At 42.7% G+C, this 25,000-nt stretch overlaps 1 protein-coding gene across 2 annotated transcripts in view; it reads right to left on the bottom strand.

Moving 5' to 3' along the window:
• LOC136858439 (transducin-like enhancer protein 4) overlaps nucleotides 1-25,000 on the bottom strand; it is a 660,561-nt gene that overhangs the window by 248,191 nt on the left and 387,370 nt on the right. For both annotated transcript variants that reach the window (XM_067137982.2, XM_067137983.2), the window contains exons 5-6: nucleotides 10,354-10,416; nucleotides 9,883-9,957 (exon numbers count right to left, since the gene is read on the bottom strand). In XM_067137982.2, coding sequence (XP_066994083.1) covers nucleotides 9,883-9,957; nucleotides 10,354-10,416 — 138 coding nt within the window. The remainder of the gene's footprint in view (nucleotides 1-9,882; nucleotides 9,958-10,353; nucleotides 10,417-25,000) is intronic.

Here is a 25,000-nt window from a genome sequence, read left to right as displayed (position 1 = left end):
TCTGTAAGGCATGAAGTGTCGAATAGACTTACTTTTCGCCCTCAAAAAACCAGACTACATATGTCGAGTTTAAACCTGCGATCTTGGGATGCGTAAGCCGATCAACACTCCACCGCTGACCAAAATCACATAATAACATAAATGGGATTGTAAATAAAGGATGTAGATCTCTGCACATGGTTATGAGGATGTTTAGGGTTGTAGAAAAGGTGTAAAGGAGAGGGCATATAAGTCTCCGGTAAGACCCCAAAGAGAGTATGGTTCCAGTGTATGGGACTCTCATTAGAATTACTTGATTCCAGAACTGAAGAAAATCCGAAGAAAAGCAGTCCGATTTGTGCTGGGTGATTTCGGACAAAAGAGTAGCGTTACAAAAATGTTGCAAAGTTTGAGTTGGGAAGACTTGGGAGAAAGGAGGCGAGCTGCTCGAATAAGTGGTATGTTCCGAGCTGCAGTGGACAGATGGCGTGGAATGACATTAGTAGACGAATGAGTTTGAGTGGTCTTTAAAAGTAGGAAATATCACAATATGAAGATAAAGTTGGAATTCAAGAGGTCAAACTGGGGCAAATATTCGTTTATAGGAAGGGGAGTTAGGGATTGGAATAACTTACCAAGGGAGATGTTCAACAAATTTCCAATTTCTTTGAAATAAAAGGCAAGGAAAACAAAAGGTAGGGAATCTGCCACCTGGGCGACTGCCCTAAATGCAGATCAGTAGAGATTGATTGATAAAATAATAATAATAATAATAATAATAATAATAATAATAATAATAATAATAATAATAACAACAATATGCCTTTGCCGGCAGGGCCTAGTGTTTACAGTGCACTATGCCTTCTGGTATAGGCTAGAGCAATTTTGTTACTTTCATAGATCTGTCTCTGTCTTATCCTTGGCTTTGACAATATGAAAGTGACTGAGGTATGAGCGATGCTAGTAATGCCAATCCTTACGCAGCCAGTCCCTGCTATGAATGGTGTGAAAATGTTGCTCATAGGGTCGGTTGATGCATTTCAGTGGGCTTGGTAGACTGATATGTAATAGCAACTCTGTCTCGGTGAGGAAAGCAACGGGAAACTACATCACTCCTCATTTCCCTAGTACGCCTCTTCAGTGATGCCTAGGCCATCTATGACAGCTGATGGCAGAGCTGTTGAGGATCCCACCAACGGAAGCGCTGATGGACTGAACATACATATAATAATAATAATAATAATAATAATAATAATAATAATAATAATAATAATAATAATAATAATAGCTTTACGTCCCACTAACTACTTTAACGGTTTTCGGAGACGCCGAGGTGCCGGAATTTAGTCCCACAGTAGTTGTTTTACGTGCCATTAAATCTACCGACATGACTCTGACGTATTTGACCACCTTCAAATACCACCGGACTGAACCAGGGTCGAACCTGCCAAGTTGGGGTCAGAAGGCCAGCGCCTCAACTGTCTGAGCCACTCAGTCCGGCCGAATTTAATATTTACTAATATTAACTTAATATTAGTACTGTCACACAGAAATAAACGCTATGTTTTTCGTAATTTGTACGAGCAGTGAATACCTGAGAAACGATGTCACGGACATTAACATACCTTAAACTATCGTGTAAGTCGTAACGTGAGTGAATCTGAAGTTCATTTTTTACACCCTTTCTATCATAACCCAGACCATTATTTGAATATGAACCAACGCGAATCAATACGTTCTGCTTTTTATAATTGGTAATGACATAGCCTGAGTCATCATCTTGTCATACGAACCGACACGAATCGATCGCCCAGTTTTTACACTTGCGCTAACGCAGTGTAGCGGGCATTTAACGCCGCAGGCTTTTTATGGCGACATGTGAACCAGCATACCGCGCTCTAGCCATTGTATTCGGGCGACGAGTGGCCTGTAATCGTTTGTTTGCGTGCGTTTTATAGCGGGGCATTATGCTTCAGTTTGCAGTTCCGCGAGCTGTCGCTAGATCGCGTGCAGTGGCTCTGTCCGAGGAGAAAAACGGGTAGCCTCGCAGAAGATACCGATCGTCCTTGGGCTCTTTTTTTCTGCCGGCGTGGTCCATCTTACGAATTTACGAGTCACGAGTAACCGTTTTCTGAAACAACAGATTCTTACCCTTGATGAATCTACAATAAAATACAGGTCTACAAGGTCAGCATGCTAAGGTTCTAAGAAAATCGCTATATTATGCACGATGAAAAATTCCTCACTTTTACAAGGCCTCTTTTTAACTACTGAGGCGACCAAAGATTGAAAACAACTGATGGGTAAGAGATAACGCAGTCATCAGTTACGAGTATCTAACGTGTGTGAATTTTGTATATTAATCCGTGTGATACTGATATCCCGGTGTTGTAGGAGGAGGAGGAGGAGGTTGGATCAGAGGGGAGAAAATGTAAGAAATGTAGTCAGCCCGATGGAATTTGAAGGTAGTCAAATATGCCAGTCTCGTATCGGTGGATCAACTGGCGCGTAAAAGAACTGGGACAAAATTCCGGCATTCCGACGTCTCCGAAAACCGCAAAAACAGTTAGTGTAATGTAAAACTATTATTATTATTATTATTATTATTATTATTATTATTATTATTACCGGGCGAATTGGCCGTGCGATTAGAAGCGCGCAGCTGTGAGCTTGCATCCGGGCGATAGTGGGTCCAAACACCACTGTCGGCAGTTCTGAAGGAGGTTTTCCGTGGTTTCCCACTTTCACACCAGGCAAATGCTAGGGCTGTACCTTAATTAAGGCCACCGCTGCTTCCTTCCCACTCGTGGCCTTTTCCTACCGCATCGTCACCGAAAGAACTATCTGTGTCGGTGCGACGAAAAGCACAACAACAACAACAACAACAACAACAATAATAATAATAATAATAATAATAATAATAATAATAATAATAATAATAATAGTTTTACATTACATTAACCATTTTTACGGTATTATTATTATTATTATTATTATTATTATTATTATTATTATTATTATTATTATATCATTACGACTATGTAAGTTATTAACAGTGAAAAGCTGAGCAGCGTTGTAATTGTAGGTGCTCCTTCCAAATTCAAGTTTGCAGGACTGATTCTCGGTGCAGTGTGTTTAAATGCGAGAGATCCACGTAGGCATTATTATTGGCATGTTGAAAATCCTCTTTTCTGACAAAACTCCAGCACCTCTTGGAATCTACAGCAACTGCAGGTGTTAAATGCACAAACACTTTCTTCTTCTTCTTGACCTTTTCTCCCACTTTACAGGGGTCGGAACATGATGTAGATTTGGCAAAAGATTGCACCTGCGACCATACCGGCTGTGGGAAATACAGTAGTAATAGTAGATGATTAATAATTATCATCGTCGTCATCATCTTAGAAGGGTCCGACTCGTTGGCTGAATGGTCAGCGTACTAGCCTTCGGTTCAGAGGGTCCCGGGTTCGATTCCCGGCCGGGTCGGGGATTTTAACCTTCATTGGTTAATTCCAATGACCCGGGGGCTGGGTGTTCGAGCTGTCCCCAACATCCCTGCAACTCACACACCCCACATAACACTATCCTCCACATAACACGCAGTTACCTACACATGGCAGATGCCGCCCACCCTCATCGGAGGGTCTGCCTTACCAGGGCTGCACTCGGCTGGAAATAGCCACACGAAATTATTATTATTTCTTTAGAAGGGCTGGTTAGTGCAATTTATGTAGGTGCTGTTGCAGCGACTTCATCATTCAAATCGGAAAATCCCACATGATTCAAATAGTCTGCAAATCGAACCGTGACTATTATGATGAAAACAAGCGTCGATGTCACCAAACTGCTACTCTGCATAGGCCTACGCGTTGGCCATGATCATTATGGCGTCAAGCCTATATGATCTGGCACTGTGGGTAGCCAGTTTCAGTCCCAGTGGGGGCATCACTATCAAAACGTAAGGCAGGAGAGGTAGGTGGTGGTATACAATTTGTAATCTAGTGACTGCGTGCCAAAAGCCTGGATTCAAATCTCTCCGCAGTGGGCTTTATTTCTTTAAATTATAATCTGCCTATTTTTTTTTTACAACCAAAAACCACTGACCCAGCCGGGAATCGAACCCCGGGGCTGCCGAGTGACAGGCGGACGCGTTGCCTCCTACACCGCCTACACTGCCTAACTTCGCATCGACACAAATAGATCTTATGCCGACGATGGGATAGGAAAGGCCTAGGAGTGGGGAAAGAAGCAGCCGTGGCCTTAAGGTACAGCCCCAGCATTTGCCTGCTGTAAAAATGGGAAACCACGGAAAACCATCTTCGGGGCTGACGACAGTGGGGTTCGAACCCACTATCTCCCGGATGTAACCTCACAGCTGCGCGGCCCTAACCGCACGGCCAACTCGTCCGGTGGGGAAGGAAGTGACCGTGGCCTTAATTACTGCACAGCTCCATTATTTGCCTGGTGGGAAAATGGCAAACCACGGAAAACCATCTTCAGGGCTGCTGACAGTGGGGTTCGAACTCACTACCTCCCGAATGAAAGTTGACATCTCCGCAGTGTTCATATGGAGTGAAGACATGTAATGCTGTTGATGGTGAATCGTCCATCGGATGGCAACGTTAAACCCTGAGAAGGAACAGGCTTTGTGCTCACACCGGGTCTTACCCCATCCCTACATCATCTCACGCTGTCCGGCTCCATGGCTAAATGGGTCCCGGGTTCGATTCCCGGCAGGGTCGGGAATTTTAACCATCATTGGTTAATTTCATTAGCACGTGGGCTGGGTGTATATGTTGTCTTCATCATCATGTCATCCTCATCACGATGCGCAGGTCGCCTACGGGTGTCAAATCGAAAGACCTGCACCTGGCGAGCCAAACATGTCCTCGGACACTCCCGGCACTAAAAGCCATGCGGCATTTCATTTCATCTCACGCTCAGGCGTGAAATTCGCTCATGGGCGTCAAACTGCACCAGCAGAGCCGAACATGTCCTCTGACACTTCCAGCACTAAAAGCCATAGGCTAAATTAATAAGTACAACAGATATCCTCCGCCTCAAGGATTGAATCTTGTTAGAAAATATCACCAGATGTCCGCGTGGTTAATGAAAAATCGAAGATATCATTGAAGCTCGCTGGCTCCTAATAAAGCCACATGCTAAGAAACAGACGGTCTGTTTATGAGGCTTGCGTGTGTTTCAAATGCAGTGGAGAGCAGTGTAGCAGGCAGGTAGGTAGATTACATAGTCACTACACTTAACATATGTGGTGGGGCCGCACGAAATGTGTGTATACATGTATAAGAGGGTTATATACCTCTCCCCCCACCTTTATTTGACCAGCAAACACAGGAAGACAAGCTCACTCTCGTGTTTTAATGCGCGCCGCAGCCAACTCAAATATTGACTTAGTTCGCGCCGCACTAATAGCCGTCAGCTTCTTTCTCCATTACACAGGAAACACTGAAACCTAAAAAGTAAACTACATTAAGGGTGCGACCAACTGCCCTTACATTTTACCCAAGGCTTTATAACAGTGTAGATTATACCACGCAAATCCAGGTTCGCAGGGTCGATCCTGGTTTATGTCGATGGAATTAAGGGGAGATGGAATACGTTATCGGGACAAAAGGTTTCGATTAAATTTTACCCCTGTTCTATAGGCTATTTGAACAGATACTATCCCTACCTCCAGATATTTCCTCGGTAGTGAGTTAGGCAAATAAATGGAGTTCAATGCAAGTAGGAAAATACAGAATTATCAGACTCCTAACAAAAGTTAGAGACTATTTCTTGAAATAAAAATTATTATTATTATTATTATTATTATTATGAGAGCATTATGAGGGATACCAAAGAAACTACAGTTAGACTTAGTTTATAATGATTTACGTGATCTGAAACTTAAAGGGGCCATAGAGGTAGTTGCACAGGCCTAACATCTAGGTCATCAGCCCCTGAAATAGGATTGTGGAGGCGAAGAACATCATTAATATAATTTAATTTTTAGGTTTCCGTGTTTCTTGCTTAACAGGTTAAGATGTAAACTGCAATGACGGCTGCGTCCGACTTTTTAGGTTTCCGTGTTTTCTGTATAATGGAGAAAGGAGTATGACCAGCGACCGTTATATTTTACCGAAAGCTTTATTAAAGTGTATATTATACCATGAAAATCCAGGATCACGGGTTCAATCCTGTTTTAAGTCGATGGACTCAAGATGAGATGGAATATGCTAACTCGCCAATGTAGAACTGTATCGTTCTACCTCCGAAACATCAACAATTAGAACTTTATTTTTAAAAAATTAAGTTCTTTTCCCATTTATCATATAGGCTATACACTCAGCTAGTGGAGGTTATTTTTGTCCAAAGACATTTTCCACTATTAGGTCGTGTCTAATATTATATGCTAAAGAGTTCTTAAGTACAGAGTAAAAAAATGGGCAAACGGACACCAGTGAAACCCAAACCTACAACTTTCATGGCCAATGCTCTACCCATGGAGCTACGGTAACCTTGCTATTGCTGCTCTGTTGGCTAGGATATTAGCATGCATTGCCTGTCTCATTCTCACTCTTAACTTAGACAACATGAAAGTAGTGGGTGTATGAGTGTTGCTAAAAATGTCACCTACAGCTATCCCTAGTTATGAATTCTGTGGAATTAATTGAGTGCCCATTTGAATGGGCTTGACAGACTGATAAGTAACGACAGCCTAGGTGAGGAAAGCAACAGGTAACTATACCACTCCCCATTTCCCTACTACGCCTATTCACTCACGTCTAAGCTGCCTATAACAGCTGATAATGAATCTGCTGGAAATGCAACCAGCTTGCTATGATAATACTACACGTGCAAATTCAGATTTCTTATCAAATTAAATGGAGATCACAGTGAAGTGAAATGGCGTATGGCTTTTAGTGCCGGGAGTGTCCGAGGACAAGTTCAACTCGCCAGATGCAGGTCTTTCGATTTGACGCCCGTAGGCGAACTGCGCGTCGTGATGAGGATGAAATGATGATGAAGACGGCACATATACCCAGCCCCCGTGCCAGCGAAATTAACCAATTAAGGTTAAAATTCCCGACCCTGCACTGTAGGCCAATGTCGGAGAGAGACAAAGTGACGCTAAACCCAGATCAGGTTCGATGTTTATCCGACTGGAGGCATTTATCAATTTAGCATTATCATTTGGAAGGTCGCTGGTGTACAGACAGAACGTGCAGGACTGAGGTAAACAAAACAAGAGTAACCTACCCATTTCTGCTACTGACCGCATTCAATTTGTGACATTTCTGGAAGAAGGTAAGCGAGAAGTGGATGTCGCCGCTGATGTTGGAGTCAGTCAAAGTGATGTCTCCAGAGTTTGAAAAAAAAAAGTTCAGGGAGACACAAACGGTTGCTGACCCATAACGGACGGGACTAACGCAAAACAACTTGCAGGGAGGATCGGTGTGGTTCTCAGCACGTCGTAGGTCCACTGCTACTATCAGCCCTAGTAACCGTGCTATCAACTACGATAGGATCTTCGGAAAGCCGCCGGAGTGAATAGGTCAGATCAGACAGTGTGAAGTCGGCTGCACTTAAACTCCACTCCACTTAAACTACACAATATGGCACCTCGTGTGAGGTGAGCAACAAATCATAGCGTATATCATTAAGAAGCGTGGGAGCGTGCGTTCTTTCCTGATGGGGTCACCACAAGCTCGCACCCATACAACAGAAGCATTAAAGTCTGAAGACGATCCGATGAGAGATGGAACGAGCCCTTCATCCTGGAGAGCCATCAGCAGCAACGGGGTTCCGAGATGTTTCGGGGTGGGATCATGTTTGATCGACGTACGCCTCTAATTCCTATCCCGGGTAACATAACATGACTGGTCTGGTATATAGTGACAATATCCTCAAATCTGTAGTTAGAGGATATGCTGCCGCTGTGGGTGAGGGCTTTACACTAGTGGATGGTAACACTCGTGTCCATCGAGCCAGAGTGGCCAGCAAAATCAACGGACATGAACTCTGTTGAACATGCTTGGCGTGAATTGAAGAGAGCAATTATCCACCGTTCTGGTCCTCCTGCTACCATTCAGCAATTGACTGAAGCTGCTATCGAAGAGTGAACATGCCTCAAAACAAGTTGGATTATTTGGTGCCTATATGCCCCGTCATGTTCAGTCATATCTCAGGGCTCGAGGTGGCTATACACGGTATTCATCTGCCACACAATGAACGATCATTTTGTGTTCAAAACCCCACATTACAAATTTATCCTTTTGTAGCGTTTGCGTTGCTTTCGCACAGTTAATTGCATGTTGCTTTTCTTTGTAATGTATTTTAACAAACACTCTCTCTCTCTCTCTCTCTCTCTCTCTCTCTCTCTCTCTCTCTCTCTCTCTCTCTCTCTCTCTCTCTCTCTCTCTCTCTCTGCACCTGACTATAATATACAAAAAAAACCTGAGCATCATAGTAGGCTATTTATCAACTATGTATACATCTTAAAACACATGGTTCTAGAACAAGAGCCTACAGTAAACAACTTAATCAGGACATCGTAAATCATGTTGCGAGAGAAAATCTGAAGGAAAAAAAATCGTCGATTCCTTTTTCATGCCAACTACTCCCTTCAGTTGCCTGCTGCCATTTCTTGATGGATACAGTACTTTTGTATCCATCTCTTGGCACAGGCCAGAGTAAAGTGTAGCTTTCACCGAAGTCCCAGTCTCATCCATGGTTGTGACAATATGGAAGCTGCTGGGGTATGGGTGGTGCTGAGTAATGGCATTCAGAGCACGACTAGTGCATCTGACTGTTATGAAAGGTGTTGCTCATAGGGTCAGTCGTGCTGCAATAGCACTTTCTGACCCAGTGAGGAAAGCAATGGCAAACTACCTCACTCCTCGTCTTGCCTAGTACGCCTCATTTTGGTACTGCCATTGGTTTTTGCGGTTTCCTTATAACCGCATAGGCCTAACCCTTGGTGGTGCTATTTGAGTATCCAACCAGCCTCTGGGCTGATGACCTAACAGACAGACTCCCTTCAGAGGGCGATTAACTAATAGTGTCACGCCGACGGCAGAAAGGGAATGCAAGTAGTTGTAATGAGCCGAAGTTCCTGTAACTTGATAGGGAGCACAATATACTGTATCTCCGCACCTCCATCTGCCAAACCATCAGGCATTGGCTTCATGGGGTCGGTGGTATTTGAAATAAGTGAGAGATTCCATAGACAAAATTCTGGCATCCTGGTATCGCTTTATAGTGGTACCGTCAGATATTCTTAAGAACTACAAGGTAAAATATTAAAACTGAGGTATTCATACAAATGAAGAGATCCCGTTTACAAGACCCTTGCGAGACAGTCTTGCTATTCCCCGCGGTGTAGGGGGCAACGCGTCCGCCTGTCACCCGGCGGCCCCGGGTTCGATTCCCGGCCGGGTTGTGGGTTTTTAATTGTAAATGATTAATATCCCTGGCCTGGGTACTGGGTGTTTGTTTCGTCCTTAACGTTCCTTTCCTCACATTCAACACTCTACACTTCCGGAATTACAATTACACGCAGGTTCATATATGGTGCAAGTAGTGGCAAAAGATCTGCAGAGATCGACGCCACGAACAAATATCGTTTTTAAAAAAAGGTTGGAGAATTTCAAACCCTTGGACCTCATAGCTAAAATGAAGCCGAGAGGCGTGACAGTTCATGCTATTTAGGATTGTAAGCATTAATGAGCACATAAACTCGTAACTGATATGGACAAACTTTCACAAAATATTACAAATAATTCCTTTTTGTTAACTTAACGATGTTCACTCGAAACATACAAATACATCGCATTACAACAGTCATCGTATTCCTGTAGAATTAACACTAAAAGAGCAACCTCTGTGCAATCTCAGACTTACCCCAATGATAGCATTCAGTTCCGTCATAGTGACCTGCTTTGCGCGCTCGACCGCTGTGGCCACCTGCTGTTGGTGCTGAAAATGACAAGTGCGAAACGTTACAGACGTTATAAACGTCTCGCAGACAATACAGTACTTCTCAGTAAATAATGATCAATTACTAATCCCTTACATAGACATTCTCAATGACTTATGCTGATTAAAGTGTATATCTATTAGCTACCGAAATTATGGTACTTTAACGTGTCAATATGCCCCTTGGTCATGCGTCGCTGTAATTTAAGCATTTTAAACTACCAACCAATATCTCCGAGATTCGATAACACAACCTTCAGCACAGAAAGAGTGTTTCTTAACAACTGCCCAACAACCTATCAGCATGCATGGAACGTAAATAAAACAATTAATCTAGCACCATTTAGGAAAAATAATTTCTATCTTCGTACACGTATTAAGAAACAAAGGACTCACCTCTTGAGATAAGAATGGCAGGATCTGGGCAATAATTGCGTTGAGTCTTTTCGCGATCTCCGTCTGTAACAAAAAGGAAAATGATAATTAGATACAATAAAAACACACGTACTAAAACATAGTGACATGTATCATGTAGGACTTCTCAACAAGATACTCGTATTTAATTATACCGCGAAAATCTGCTCCCCCTTATTAAAAAAAAAAAAAGTTTCAAACCACACGCATTTCATAGACAACAACTTACTTACAAACATCGGGCCCTGTTGATGTGTGGGAGTGACCTGACGGCCTCATGCCATGTATTGTGGAATAATATTGTTCCTCAATGGATGCGATAACACACCGCTACCGAAAACAAAACCTTTGTCGACGTGTAAGTGTGTATTAGGTTCACATACGGCGTACTGGCTAAACTAACATCCACCGACTACGCCAGTTGGAACGGGCACGGACAATGTGAGATGTTACCGTACGTAGGTGCACGTTCAAATCCCCAGCAGGAATGTTTAAAGTTTTTATTTTTCCGTCTCCCTAATATCTTGTTGTTTTTTTTTCTACTGGCTTTACGTCGCACCGACACAGATAGGTCTTATGGCGACGATGGAATAAGAAAGGCCTAGTAGTTGGAAGGAAGCTGCCGTGGCCGTAATTAAGGTACAGCCCCGGCATTCGCCTGGTGTGAAAATGGGAAACCACGGAAAACCATCTTCGGGCTGCCGACAGTGGGGTTCGAACCCACTATCTCCCGGATGCAAGCTGACAGCCGCGCGCCTCTAACCGCACGGCCAACTCGCCCGGTATCTTGAGTTTTATTTATTTACGTATTCACAGCGGTAGAGTTAACGCCATCAGTCCTCATCTTCCACTCCACCAGAAAAGTAATACAACTACAATGTTGTCTCGCACCTGCTTATTCCGGGACTGGATTCTCTTGAGGCCCTCAGAAGGACCTTTAATAAGCAGAGCTGGACGAGGTCAGGGTAACTGAGCACCAACTTTTGCTAGCGAGGTAACTTTTCGAACAGGTGGCCTTCTTCAAAAAATGAACATTAGAGCACGCCGTTGAACTGACCTTCGGGCTCTTGGAACATGGTAGGTGTTACGGATCTGCAGACTGCCGTAATAAAATCTGAAAGGCTCTCCTGACCTTCTGGCTATTGAACACTATTTGTTTCAAATGGCCCCACAGGACGAAGTCCAGTGGCGTAAAACTGGGAGATCTGACGGGCCAGGTGGCAGGTACTTCCCTTCCTATCCATCGACCGGGGCGTGTAGCATTCACTTAGTTTCGAACAACTGCTGACATGTTCGGTGCAACTCCTTCGTATTGATAACACACGCTCGGCTAGGGGAACATCCTCTAGCAACAGTGGTAGTTGAACGCGGGGAAACTGGTTAGCTGGCTCCTGTCGAATGGTTCTCAAATAAATGTGGGCCAATTAGTTGGCCATCCAATATACCACACCAGACATTTACTCCCCATCGTATCTGAAATGCTGCCTGCCGTACCCCGTAAGGACTGTCAACACTCCAGTGGTGCATGTTATGACGATTCATAGTGCCATTGTTATGAAATCGTAACTCGTCCGAAAAGAAGGTTTTTGACGCGAACACGCGATCAGTGGCCACTTGCCTTAATATTCATGCACAAAAATCAACCCGAGCTTCAAAATTTTGCCGATGGAGATCCTAAAGTGTAGGTGATGCAAGTGAAAGCGATTGGCATGTGAGATCCATACGACAGACGACTGGGATGTTGGCCCGTTCTCCTACTGCCCGGGTACTCGTGTGAGGATTTCCCCGGACAGCGTCCAAGACAATCTCAGCAGTATTACCGAAAGTCACTGGCGCCTCTCTAACAGGAAGTATTCGGGAAAATGACGCTGTTATACGCAAACGCCGCTCACACTCCTAAACGCATTCGCGTCTCTATGGAATCTCTCGTGATACAAGCGTTGAGCTTGAGCGACCGCTCTTGTTTCACTGTAGATGAGGAGCACGTTGGCGTACCAGTCTGTTGAACACATAGCAAAGGAAACATGGGGCCATTCAACAACTGAGTCAAGGCAGTAAACATTCATATCTTAACGAAAACTGTGTGCTGATTATCGAATGTAGCACGAGCACCCTGATTATGAAAGTTCCGGATGCGAATACAAATTTTCTGCTTCGGCTGTATTCGAACCCAACAGTGAAAGTGGCCCCACGCTTGACATCTCTGCAGAAACCATACACAATGTACATATACTTCCGTTTTACCAACGCATACCCGTCTGTATCATAGACTCCAACGGTACTTTCATATCCTACTCCACCTGATGACTTAGCACGATCTCGCCGTACGACAGATCGATGCAGTTTACCCGATGCATACATGTTTTTAGAACGGACTGCAGCGATCTGTCGGCTGTTGCTAGAGACAATTTTGCTCTGAAAGGTACATCCACAGTGCCCTGACACAATATCCAACTTCAGCAAACCGAGGAGGTGGCTGCGCGGTTTCGTTCACGTAGTTGCCAGCTAGCATTCGCGACATAGTGGGTGCGAACCCATCTGTCGGCAAACCTGAAGATGTGTTTCCTTGGTTTCCCATTTTCACACCAGGCAATTGCTGGGGCTCTACCTGTATCTTAATTAAGGCCATGGGCGCTTCCTTCCCACTCTTAGCACTTTCCTAACCCACCGTCGCCATAAGACCTACCTGTGTAGGTGCGACATAAAGCCGATTGTAAAATCAATTTAAAAAGAAATATCGGTTGAGGTTTGAACGAACAAGTACAATTGCATTACATTCCTTTAATGTAGTCACCCGCAAAGTCTATTACTTTTGGCCAAATATCGGGAAGCCGTCGGGGACCGTTTGGCAAGGCGTTCTCTGTTGATAACAGCGACGGAGCGCCCTACTGCGCGGAGCCCAGATGACACGTCAGGAAATCGGTGGCATCGGAGGGGTTCCTTCATCTTCGGAAACAAGTCTAAGTCACAAGGTCTCATGTCTGGTGAGTGCGAAGGGTGTTCCAAGACCTCCCAATGCCACCGTTGCAATAAGAGTTTTTTTCCACGGACAACCTCGATTTTAATCCAGGAACCACCTTTTAAAAACATGCTTTTATAGCGGTGAAATCGACACTCTTCACTTCAACGCTACACAGCAACATTACTCCCAACTGGATGCCAGTCAAGTGCACACTACACATCGACAACAGCGCCACCTGACCGCTCTCATATCCTATTTGCGCATGCCCGATCTACTGCGAGTGTCTGGCATACATTGTCACTACTGTATTTACAGCCCTCGTACATAAATGTATGGTGTAGACAGCTAGACAAATAGAGTGGTGGGGTAAGAACTATGAGTGAAGCCACGTCAGTTCGTAAACTTCGACCTATTCAATCAATTTCTTTTCTTAGAAGTGAAGCTTCCATGGTGTGTAGAATTATTTAGTTCCTTTTCCGGGTTGAACCGTGTTGTTGTTTTCTGCACATTACGTACAGTTTGTCGACGTTTCGAATATATTGCAGTATTCTTTGTCAAGGCGACTGAAATACCCAGAAAACTAAATAATCAATTTCTTTGTTTGAAAGTGAGAATAGGATTCATCTTCGTGAAAAATGTCAAAGTGTCAAATGAACCATATTAATGCCCAATCTTCATTAAGAACTGCTTGTTTCCCCAAACCACCCATAATTTGAAGAATCACATCACCAGCGCAACTGCAGGTAATGCCGACATTAGAAATTCAAGGCGAGGCAAGCCCCAAGGGGAACACTCATGACGAAAGACAGTAACGAAGTTGACAACAGTGTGATAACACTGCTTGCGTGATGGGACAATGTGAACGTAATCAACTGTCTTTCAAAACCTTATCGGGCAGTAGATAGCAAGAATACACACACCACTGTTACAACGGACAACTAAGTTTAAGCCTAGAAAGAAATGGCACAGGAAACAAAGGACAATTCTGTTTAAGTTCTATCTCATTATATCTATTTTTCTTTAAGGCAGGGCCGTAACTTTGGATCTATGCAGGTCCATCTGCTTATCGCACAAGTGTAGACGATCAAGCTCAATCGTCAGCGGACTTACGGAAACTGCAGGTGCTTGGAAAAGAAATGTCTCTGGCTACTTCGAAAAGTGAAACCAATCCCTCTTTACTGGTAACAAAGGTATTGGTTGATGACGATAATGATTACCGAAGGAGTCTAACGTAGTTTCGGGCGCCTGTGCCATATTTAAACAAATGCATTAACCCTCAGATACATTAACCTATAAAAATTTTGGAATTAACACAGTGACTTGAAGCAACATTTAGTTAATATATTTACGAGCCTCTCATTTGGTAACTACAGTTTTCATATCGGAGTTTTCTGCGTTCGAATCCAATCTCTTATCAATAGCATTGACTACGGTCGTGAAAATCTGACATTAACCGCGGTAAGATTCCCACTGGCCACTCGTCTATGTCTTGACTTACATATTTCTTAGCAGATCTCTCTTGGGCAATACTTGTTCTCTTCCGACTAGGACGGTATTAAATTTGCGAAGCCTCGGGAGTACTTCATTTTCTCGACCTTCCCGACCCGTCCCCTTTCAGCCGATACCTCCCATTCAATGAAGTCAGAAAAAACCTGTGTTTAAAAAATATATTTCATTTATTATTTTATAGCTACATTTTGACTACCTAGATGTTAACTGATGAGTGCCTTATGCATGTTATCTGTATTTTATTCACATTTTTTCCTTATAAAATAAGGAATTGGTTGTTACACCTCTTGACTATTTCCCTTCACTTCCATACTCACCTTAGTCAATCGGTACATTTTACATCATCCATTTCATTTCGTGTCATTAAGTACCGATGACCTCGATCTTTAACCCCGTAAAACAGCAATTAACATCAACACTTTTTAATTTTACTTTTTAGTTCAATGTTGACTTTTGTCCAATCGACCATAGGCTACAGCCAGCTTATAATATTCTGCACAACATTGACATATACAATACAACACTGATTAATCTTCGTATACGGAACTGTAACTAGACACACGCTGTGAAGACACCAGTAGTTGACATGAATAAACAAGTTGTTGTAAGGAAGCACTGCCACACACTATGTCTACCATCACTTTGTGTTGTACCGACCAAGTGGCTGTGCGGTTTGGGTCGTGTAGCTATCAGTTTACAATCGGGAGGTAGTGGGTTCGAACCCCACTGTCGGCAGCCCTGAAGGTGGTTTTCCGTGAATTCCTATTTTCAAACCAGGCAAATGCTGGGGCTGTACCTTACTTAAAGCCACGGTCGCTTCCTTTCCACACCTAGCCGTCCCTCATCTCACCGTCGCTATAAGACCTATCTGTGTCCATAAGACATGAAACAGATAGTAAAAAAGAAAAAAAGGCCTCTTCGTGTTGATCACTAGGAACTCACATTTTTACGTCTGAATCTTGTAGAAACAGTGCGATTGTCATTCTCACCCACTGAAGAGCTTTCTAGTAAGACATCCAGAAAATCCGGCTATGAGGAAGTAATAATAGGCCTACAGATGAGTTGTTATAGTGACCATGTGACACTCCAGCTTGCCCACAGCCCTTTATAGGCTGGGTGGGTTTCTTTCTCCCTTTAAATATGATGGTCATTTCATCCTCAGAGCCAGGCTCAGTAGCTCAAGAGCTGGCCTCCTCAGCTCAAGTTGGCGGGTTCAACCCCAGCTCAGTCAAGTGGTATTTGAAGGTGCTCAAATATGCCAGCCCCGTGTCAGTAGATTTACCGCCAAGTAAAAAAGCTCCCAGCGGCCAACATTTCGGCACCTCGGCGTCTCCGAAAACCATAAAAGAAGTCGATGGAACGGTAAATAATATTTTCATTTAAATCACCCACAGAGACATCCCTGTCTCAGTACCGTGATTTCTACCTGTACGGATATCAGGAATTATCAAGAGGCTACGATTGAGAGTGTGATTTTTGACTTATTCTAAAGCACCATCCCAACATATTCCTGGTGTACTGAAAAAACATTCACGGGTAGGATGTGATAACACTCAGAGCGACCGTTCAGGGTCAGCATCCGAATCACCTCTAGGGTTGCGAGTTAAGTAAAGCTAAAGAGTTTCTGATAAATCCAGTTACCGGATGCATGGCAGTATGACGAGAATCAGCTACAAGGATGCATCGCAACGCTGCATTCCAGAAACAAGACCAGCGAGTTGGCAATGCGCATTCGTTAAAGATGCACAGGTATAGGTAAGGAAAAACACAAATATTTAATGATCTCGTGTTGTGTACTTTTGATATTTAGACAGGTTTCCGAATACTGCTGACAAGTCCTCCTCTAGCTGCTTGGCTACCCCTTTCACCGCACCCCTACCCTCTCCTTCTACCATTATGGCATTTCCCATAAAATGGAAGTAAATATTTGACGATATCTAAAAAAAAAAGTTCCCTCTGTGGAGGGAGGCAATATGTCCGTTCTCCTTCCGTCGCATCACGGTCTAGAGAAGGAGGCGGGGGTTGAGGGGCTCAAGTGCCGACTGTTTGCCCAGGCCTGGCCAAACACCGGGGAAAATGTTCACGACCTCGGCAGGGTAGCTGGCGGGGGAGGGAAGCCAAACACACGCCCTCCGGCTCCACGCAAGAGATCGATCAGCTCGGATACTTGCGAAGCAAGGGCGACGTTCGGCTCACAACAGCCGTAGAAAAGGTATTAGCAACCGTCCCTAACAATCTTGAGCAACCTCATTAAGTAAGCAGGGAGTCCAAAGAGCTGGACCGAATAGAAAGATCAAGTCGCATGCTGCACGTCGCTAGACGAACACTTCCTAATGAAGCGTTCTCCTGGGTACGATAAAACAGATGGACACATGGTATAAGAACAAGAAAATAAGATGAAGGAATTGTTAAATCGTGATATAATGTATGACTAAAAATTGTTGTTATAAATACTCTGCAGAAATGCTAAGAAAACTCAAGTCCATTGGCTAATTCCAGAAGATAATGAGACTGACAGTACCCCATAATGCCATAAGGAATATTTCTCAGCAACGATCTAGAGATTAAGGTCGTATTCTCGTAAATAAAGAGTCAAGGTTTAATACCAAGCTGCAAAGATAAATTTTGCTTTGAACCCTACTTTCCAAAACTTCTGGTCGTTTCACCAGCAGTAAATTCAGTACCGTGGAAATGTAAGAGCTCTAAGTGTGGCCAAACTATCTCATATGTCTGTTTCGAATTATAGAAGTTACATCTAGTTGATTATAAAAAGTTCCAATCTTATGATTACTGTGAATCCTCCGGATAGTGTTGGCAGTAACTGGGCCCAAGATTCTCCCCTGGACTTCGTTTTCGATAATAATGATAGCTCGACAGATTTTCTTACGTGTTATCCACGTTACTGTACCATACCGAACTGGTGAATTAATTGTTTTGAATCCTACATCTCGTGTGTCTAGACAGCAATTTTGAACTTAAGATTTGACTGAACGCAAAGAAACATCTATTTATCATTTTTGATTCTTGATTGTATTTCCTCTTCTAAAATGTGCTCAATATCCATCACTCCTAGACATCTGAAATCACCGAGCATGTGACTGGGCGGTTTGCGTCACCTAGCCATCAGTTTGCATTCGGGAGATGGTGGGTCCGAACCCCCCACTCTCGGCAGCCCTGAAGATGGTTTTCCGTGGTTTCCTATTTTACACCAGGTAAATGCTGGGGTTGTAACTTAATTAAGGCCATGGTCACTTCGTTTCCCACTCCGGATCCCATCGTCGCCGTAAGACCTACAGTATCAGTTTCGGTGCAGATTGCCCCAGGGACTCTGAACTTTGGAGCGAGGGTTGGCGACCACGGGGCCTTAGCTGAGTCCTGGCATTTCTTCCACTTACTTATGCCAGCCTCCTCACTTTCATCTATCCTATCTGAACTCCCTTGGTCAACTCTTGTTCTTTTCCTACCCCGACGGTATTACGTATGGAGGCCTAGAGAGTCTTTCATTTTCACGCCCTTCGTGGCCCTTGTCTTCCTTTGACCGATACCTTAATTTTTCGAAGTGTCGGACCCCTTCCGTTTTTCTTCTCTGATTAGTGTTATATAGAGGATGGTTGCCTAGTTGTTCTTCCTCTTAAAACAATAATCACCACCACCACCTTAAAGCATTGTAAAAAAAATATGAAATCTGAAACTCTTCCAAACGATCAATTTTATGCGTATAATCCATTAGTCATTCTTGTACACCGGCAATGTGCATGTTTTTCTTCTTTTTCTCTTATTTTTTGTGCACCGACTCTTAAGTCTCAGACTATTAGTTTCATTAACTGGTTTTGCTAAACACGGATATTGTAAAATGCTGGAACAGACAGAAATCCATCGTAGCTTATAGCAAATAAAAGTAATGTAATACTGGTATTCTGCACGGCATGTGCGCGTTTTCAATAATAATAATAATAATAATAATATTAATAAACATGGATGAGCCCGACTACATCATCAGCATATGCAATGATGTTCAATTCTGCACTTAAATGAATAACAGAATCCAGATTTTGAACTTTCTGAAGGCATTTACAAGCACGACGTGAAGCAAAGCTGAGGACAGGCTCAGCTGTGTCTAAAAGATGCATGTTATATATGACCTTAACTCAAATTTACCTAATAGTAAGGTCTGGGCTTGTAGACACATCGGCACTGCGGAGTTGCTTTTGCTGAAGCTTTAGTCAGCTTATCGAGAAATCGCTACTAAGAAAACTTGACTGACAGTTCCATAAGCAGCCGTCTCACTCATTGGCAAACAGCGAGCGCGGAACGGTTTATTCATCCAAATTACACTGGCCGTGTTGGTTTATATTATATGTGTACATTTGCAGTACAAAGCTGCAGAATCATTACATGCCAGGATTGTGGAAGTGCGGCATGATGTAACGTGGGTGGGGGAAGCAGCCCCGGATTACAGGCAGATACATGGCACTCGCGCGGTTTATCATCTTCCCGACCTCGGAACGCTGTCAACTATCTGCCGGCTTTTGCATAAGAAATTAATTGAATGGATATACGAATGTCAACAGTAGTACATGCTCTATATTTCGCTACGAAAATAGCAACAATTCACAAGAAAAATAAAGCATTTGGATAAAACAGAAATGGGACATGTATTCATATCATAAATTGATAATTTCTAGGTTTATATTATTTTATATTATTAATATGCAAAACAAATTTTAAATATCGATATATTCTGACTCTTCCGTTGAATGATCAGCATACTGACCTACAGTTCAACAAGCACCGCGTTCGATTACCTGACTCTGAGGCTGGGAATTTGTGTTCGTTTATTACACTTCTTTTCATTTACATACAACAACCAAACTAACAATAGTGAATACATCCCTCTACATAGGGTTGGCGTCAGGAAGAGCATCCAGACATAAAACTAAGCCAAAATAAAGATCCAGTGCCGACCCCAATAAACTACAAAATACAAGAGAGGTGAAGAAGAAGAAGAAGAGGGTCGCCGACTTCAAACACGCTGGCTGGATAGGGTGAGATATGACATGAGGTTCACCAAACTCAGCCCTCGGGACGCTATGGATCGAGTGAAGTGGTGAAAACATTGCAAGAAGGCAGACCCCATATAAATGGGAAAATGCAAAGAAGATGATGATTATTTGCTAAATACGAATTATAAATTTTGAGTAGCTTTTTACCAGACATTTGGCAATTTCAGTATGTATTTATATTAACAATTTTAAGATAAATGTCAAATTAAATAAATAAAGATTTGATCAACTAGGTGACTAAGGGGGCGAGAGTCCGGCCTGTTCTAATCACCTGCGCGCGTGTATGTGCGAAATGCGTGTTTGTGAGTGGGTGTGATCCTTGCCCAGCCACACCCCCTATTTGATAATAGTATAAATTATTATTATTATTATTATTATTATTATTACGGAATAATATCCAGGGAGCTACCCTCTCGAAATACACCTGGTGAGGTGGCCACACTTACAGGTCACCTAATCTCAAAAACAAAATATCCTGGCAAATTTGGCGACGTCCCCGCCACTCTAGCATCTCTATGAATCGCAAGCTAGACTTTTTCAAAAATGGCACATGAAATATACAACTACTGTAGAATAACTCACGAACAATAAAGCTGAGACTTGATGAAAAGCCCGTTTACGGAGCCACGAGCTGAACGGGATGAGGTAAAGCACTGGAGGGGCCCCCACTCGAGTCGAGCGCGCCCATTAGGGCTGACGGTGACAGGGCTGGTTGAAGTGGTTGGCTGTATGACCCTTCCGCGCGACAAGGGCCACCTACAAGACGAGAGCCATAGTTCGCCCGACAACCTTCTCTACTGTGCCAAAGTAGCCAACCGCCAAGAATAATACACGGTGGGTTTCAGTATACATTCTCAACCGAACAAATATCAGCAAGATTATGGTTCATCTGAATCTTTGAGAATAGTTGCTACGTTGTCAATGAGTAAACTCAATTGTCATAGTTAGGTAATGATAGAAATAACTGGCCCAACCTCTCAAAACACAAAGGTCCTGGCTAATTTAGCAACTCCCCTTACCACTCTAGAATCTCTATGAATCGCAAGCTAGATTTTTCGAAACACGGCACATGAAATATTTAACTACTGCAGAATAATAACTCACGAATAATAAATCTTAGACTATCATCATATCGACGTATTCTAGGTCATATTTATAAACGAAGAATACAGTCGTGGAAATATCGAAGCCCTGGAGATACTTAGACATAAATGAGTGAGAAGATCTAAGACCAGTGGCGTACACGGAGGTGAACGATTGGGATGAAGTCCTTCTCAACCAGGTAAAGCTAATACGTCCAAGGTTAACAGCAACATTGCAAACTTAACGCTATTCACTGCTGTTTCAAATTAGAAATCCGAGTTCCACAATCTTATCTGTGAATAATACCCCGCCGACTAAAGTCCTGAAAATGTCATTTAATGACAGTGAAATTACTCACGATACATTCAGATCACTATTTCCAGAACTCGCAAACCATGAATCCGCTTCACGTTGTCAGTAGGTAGATAAATTCTGGCAGCACGATGGCTCAATGTACGCTGGTCTCCAATCTTCGCACACTTGTGCTACCATGCGTCATGTTTTGTACGAAATAATGAAATTATCAGGGCAAAACTTAATAATAAACATGTTAGAAAAGAATCGGTCAAACTACACAGAATGTTACCAAACATCTGGAAAATCCCATGTTGAGCAGCTGTCGACATGTTTGTGTACCAGCAGCGATACCACATTCTAATACAAGTCCTCAAAATATCAATCATGCGCCAGAATGCACGCCTGAACACGCCACTTCGTTGATTGTCTGACACGTTCAAACACTCCAGGTATCGAAGGCAACCTTGTTCTATAGACACCGGCGAAGTACTGCAGTATCCGTAACAGCATTCCTGACTCCAGACTTAATCCTAGATACGAACTCTCCCCACCATTCTAGCTTAACAGGCTTAGCTCGTAAACGACCGACCGTTGGGCATACGTTCACAGAGACTTTGTATAGTTTTCAGGTGTACTATCTAACCCCCCTCCCCCCATTACTTCCCACATGTTCGGGAACATCCTGTATAGATCTATGAAGCGGTGGACTGTCAACGTTATGCGTCCAATTCATATGGATTCAGTCTAGTCCATATTATGTATAGCCGCCTTTTCGCTTCAAGATATGCTCTGGTACTAAATTATGATAGTGGATATCGAAACACGATTGTCTTGAAAGCGATTTATCTACCTTTTCCATCCCTGGTTACCTCTCTCAGGTCTGATTTGTGGGTGGCGGTCATTGTTTTAGAAGGAAGTGCAACTCAGCAACTATCCTCTCTTAAAACTAATCTGTGGGCATTTAGGGGGGGGGGGGGGGCAGACGTGATAGTGCCTGTACCTATTCTAACTTAAGTTATATACATTAAACATTTCTTTTATATTGTAATTAATCAGAAATAACAAACAAGTTGAAATTTTCACATCGTTTTAGCACTGCAGGCTGAAGCTGTGAAGCTCCCATCGTACTGCAGACGTACTTCTGGTCTTACTCTCTATCCTTTATTTAGGTTCCTCCTGCATATGTTTTCTATAAGCTTTTACGCTTTTACTGGTCATATACTTGGATATGCTTTCAAAGTATACTAAAATCTGTCAATTTTCAATCCCAAACCTTCAATATGTTTTATTTACAGTCACATTTTAATTTTCCTGGCGCTATCAGATAGGTTTTTCATTTTAATTTTTTGTTAGTGGTTTAACGTCGCACTAGCACATCGAACGTTTTCGGCAACGCAAGGATGGGAAAGGGCTATGAGTCGGAAGGAAGCGGCCGTGGCCTTAAATACGGTACGGCCCCAGCATTTGTCTGGTGTGAAAATGGGAAACCACAGAAAACCAGCTTCAAAACTGTCGAAGGTGGGATTCGAACCCATCATCTCCCGAATGCAAGCTCACAGCTACGTGGCCTAACCACGCGGCCAACTCGCTTGTTTTTTCTCATAGATCTCGCCAAGATGAAGCAAATGACACCTCACCCATCTCTGTACGGCACCTAAACAACAAGCTACACCGAGGGGTAGCTGGTCTTTCGACCGTCGAAATCATACGTTAACTTGGTGGTAAACTTACGACGACGTCATGAGAATTACGGTAGCTGACACAATTTCTAAAACGTTTCACGTCAAAAGAAGAGATCTGATTACTGCGATGAATGAGGATATAGCTGGCGTAGAATGGACCTTAGTGTCATTAATGGACGAATAAGTTTGAGTGGTTTTTAAAAATAGGAAAGATCACAATATGAAGATAAAGTTGGAACTCAAGAGGACAAATTGGGGAAAATATTCGTTTATAGGAAGAGGAGTTAAGGATTGGAATAATTTACCGAGGGAGATGTTCAATAAATTTCCAAATTCTGAGCAATTGTTTAAGAAAAGACGATGTAGAAAGTAGATAGGGAATCTGCCACCTGGGCGACTGCCCTTAATGCAGATCTGTGGTGATTGATTGAAACCTAATACCGTCGGGGTCGGAAGAGAACAAGAGTTGACCATGGGAGGACTTAAGACTTCTTCCGCTTCTAAAATAGCCCTAGGCGGGGTACAAGTGTTAAGGTGTAAGAAAACATGTTTTCAAAAAATTGCTGAAATCGCCAGTGAAAGATGTGGCTCATACGCTTTCAGTCGGTCTTTCTCACACTCACACTATCCTCCTCTCTGCAAACATGCCTGGAACCAGCGGAACAAAAGCAGGGTCCTCGTCGGGTTTGTAAACACTTCCATCGACTTCCATATTTTTGGCTTAGGCGACTTTATTTTATCTTTATGGTCTGATTTTACGCATATTTAATCTCGGAACGAGTTATTATCCATTGTTAAAATGCTATATTAATGTTTTATAATTTAAAAATTAAAATGTTAACCCCATCAGTCCAACGACGCGAGAATTAATTTGAACGTTTATTATGTGTTTACAAAATAAAATTCATACGTCACGCCGACACAGATAGGTCTTATCATGTGTTTACCGACTGAAAGGCCCAACTCACGCGAAAAATATAATGTTCTTTCCCCTTACTCTCCAGGATTATACAATTGTGTTCCATCAATAACAAGAAGAGCAGCAGCAGCACACGAGTCCACACTGGTACAGCCAAATTTCATGAATCGACTGAATCCCAGGTATTACCCGCGAAGTGAACGACGACCTACCACGGCTTTTAGAACGTGAAGTTTTACCAACAGTTTCTCTGTCCTTAAAACGACGTAAACCCAAAACGATACCACGTCCATTATTCTGTAATGTGAATACATCAATCTAAACAATATAAGTTACTCCTAGTATATTAAAGAAACTATTAGTTAATATCCTTAAAAATACATTCAGTCTTGATTGATAATTGTTCTACAACCGACTAACCACTTTTACGGTTTTCAGAGACGCCGAGGTGCCGGAATTTTGTTTTGCAGGAGTTCTTTTACGTGCCGGTAGATCTACCGACATGACGTATTTCAGTACCTTCTTTCCCGTTCGAACCCACCAACTTATGCTATGAAGACCAGCGCTCTACCGCTGAAGCTACTCAACCCGGCCACACATTCGATCTTTCCATTTACCATAATTAGGCAGACAAGCTGATGTATTATTATTATTATTATTATTATTATTTATTTATTTATTTATTTATTTATGTATTTTTCTTTCTTATAAGGTGGACTGCTATAAATAGTATAGACCCCTACACATTTAATCATTAGTTAAATGTTCTAAACCTCTACTAGTTTATATTCCTTATAGGTAATTTCGAATTTAATATTAGTTTTGTTATATTTGTAAAATCTACGTTCTAACACATTAGTTTCGTTTAAATAGCCTCAGATTGCTTTTGTCTCGAATATCAACTGGAAGCGAGTTCCAAGAATGGTAGTAGGTATCAATATCTCCAAACAACGAAACTATCAACCCTTTTTTCTCTAGTGATGTCATTCCAAAATCTCACTCTCATAAATTGTGTTTTGCTTCGGATTCTGTTTCATCGATTGCTTTTTCCCTACTAAGACAAAGGCAAAGACTCGAATGGAAGTTTTCTCCCCCACAACAGTAGGGTTCGTAA

The sequence above is a fragment of the Anabrus simplex genome, chromosome 1 (assembly GCF_040414725.1).
Source record: "Anabrus simplex isolate iqAnaSimp1 chromosome 1, ASM4041472v1, whole genome shotgun sequence".
NCBI classification, from domain to species: domain Eukaryota; kingdom Metazoa; phylum Arthropoda; class Insecta; order Orthoptera; family Tettigoniidae; genus Anabrus; species Anabrus simplex.
The sequence above is the reverse complement of the archived record's forward strand: the minus strand, read 5'-3'. Positions and strand labels throughout refer to the sequence as shown.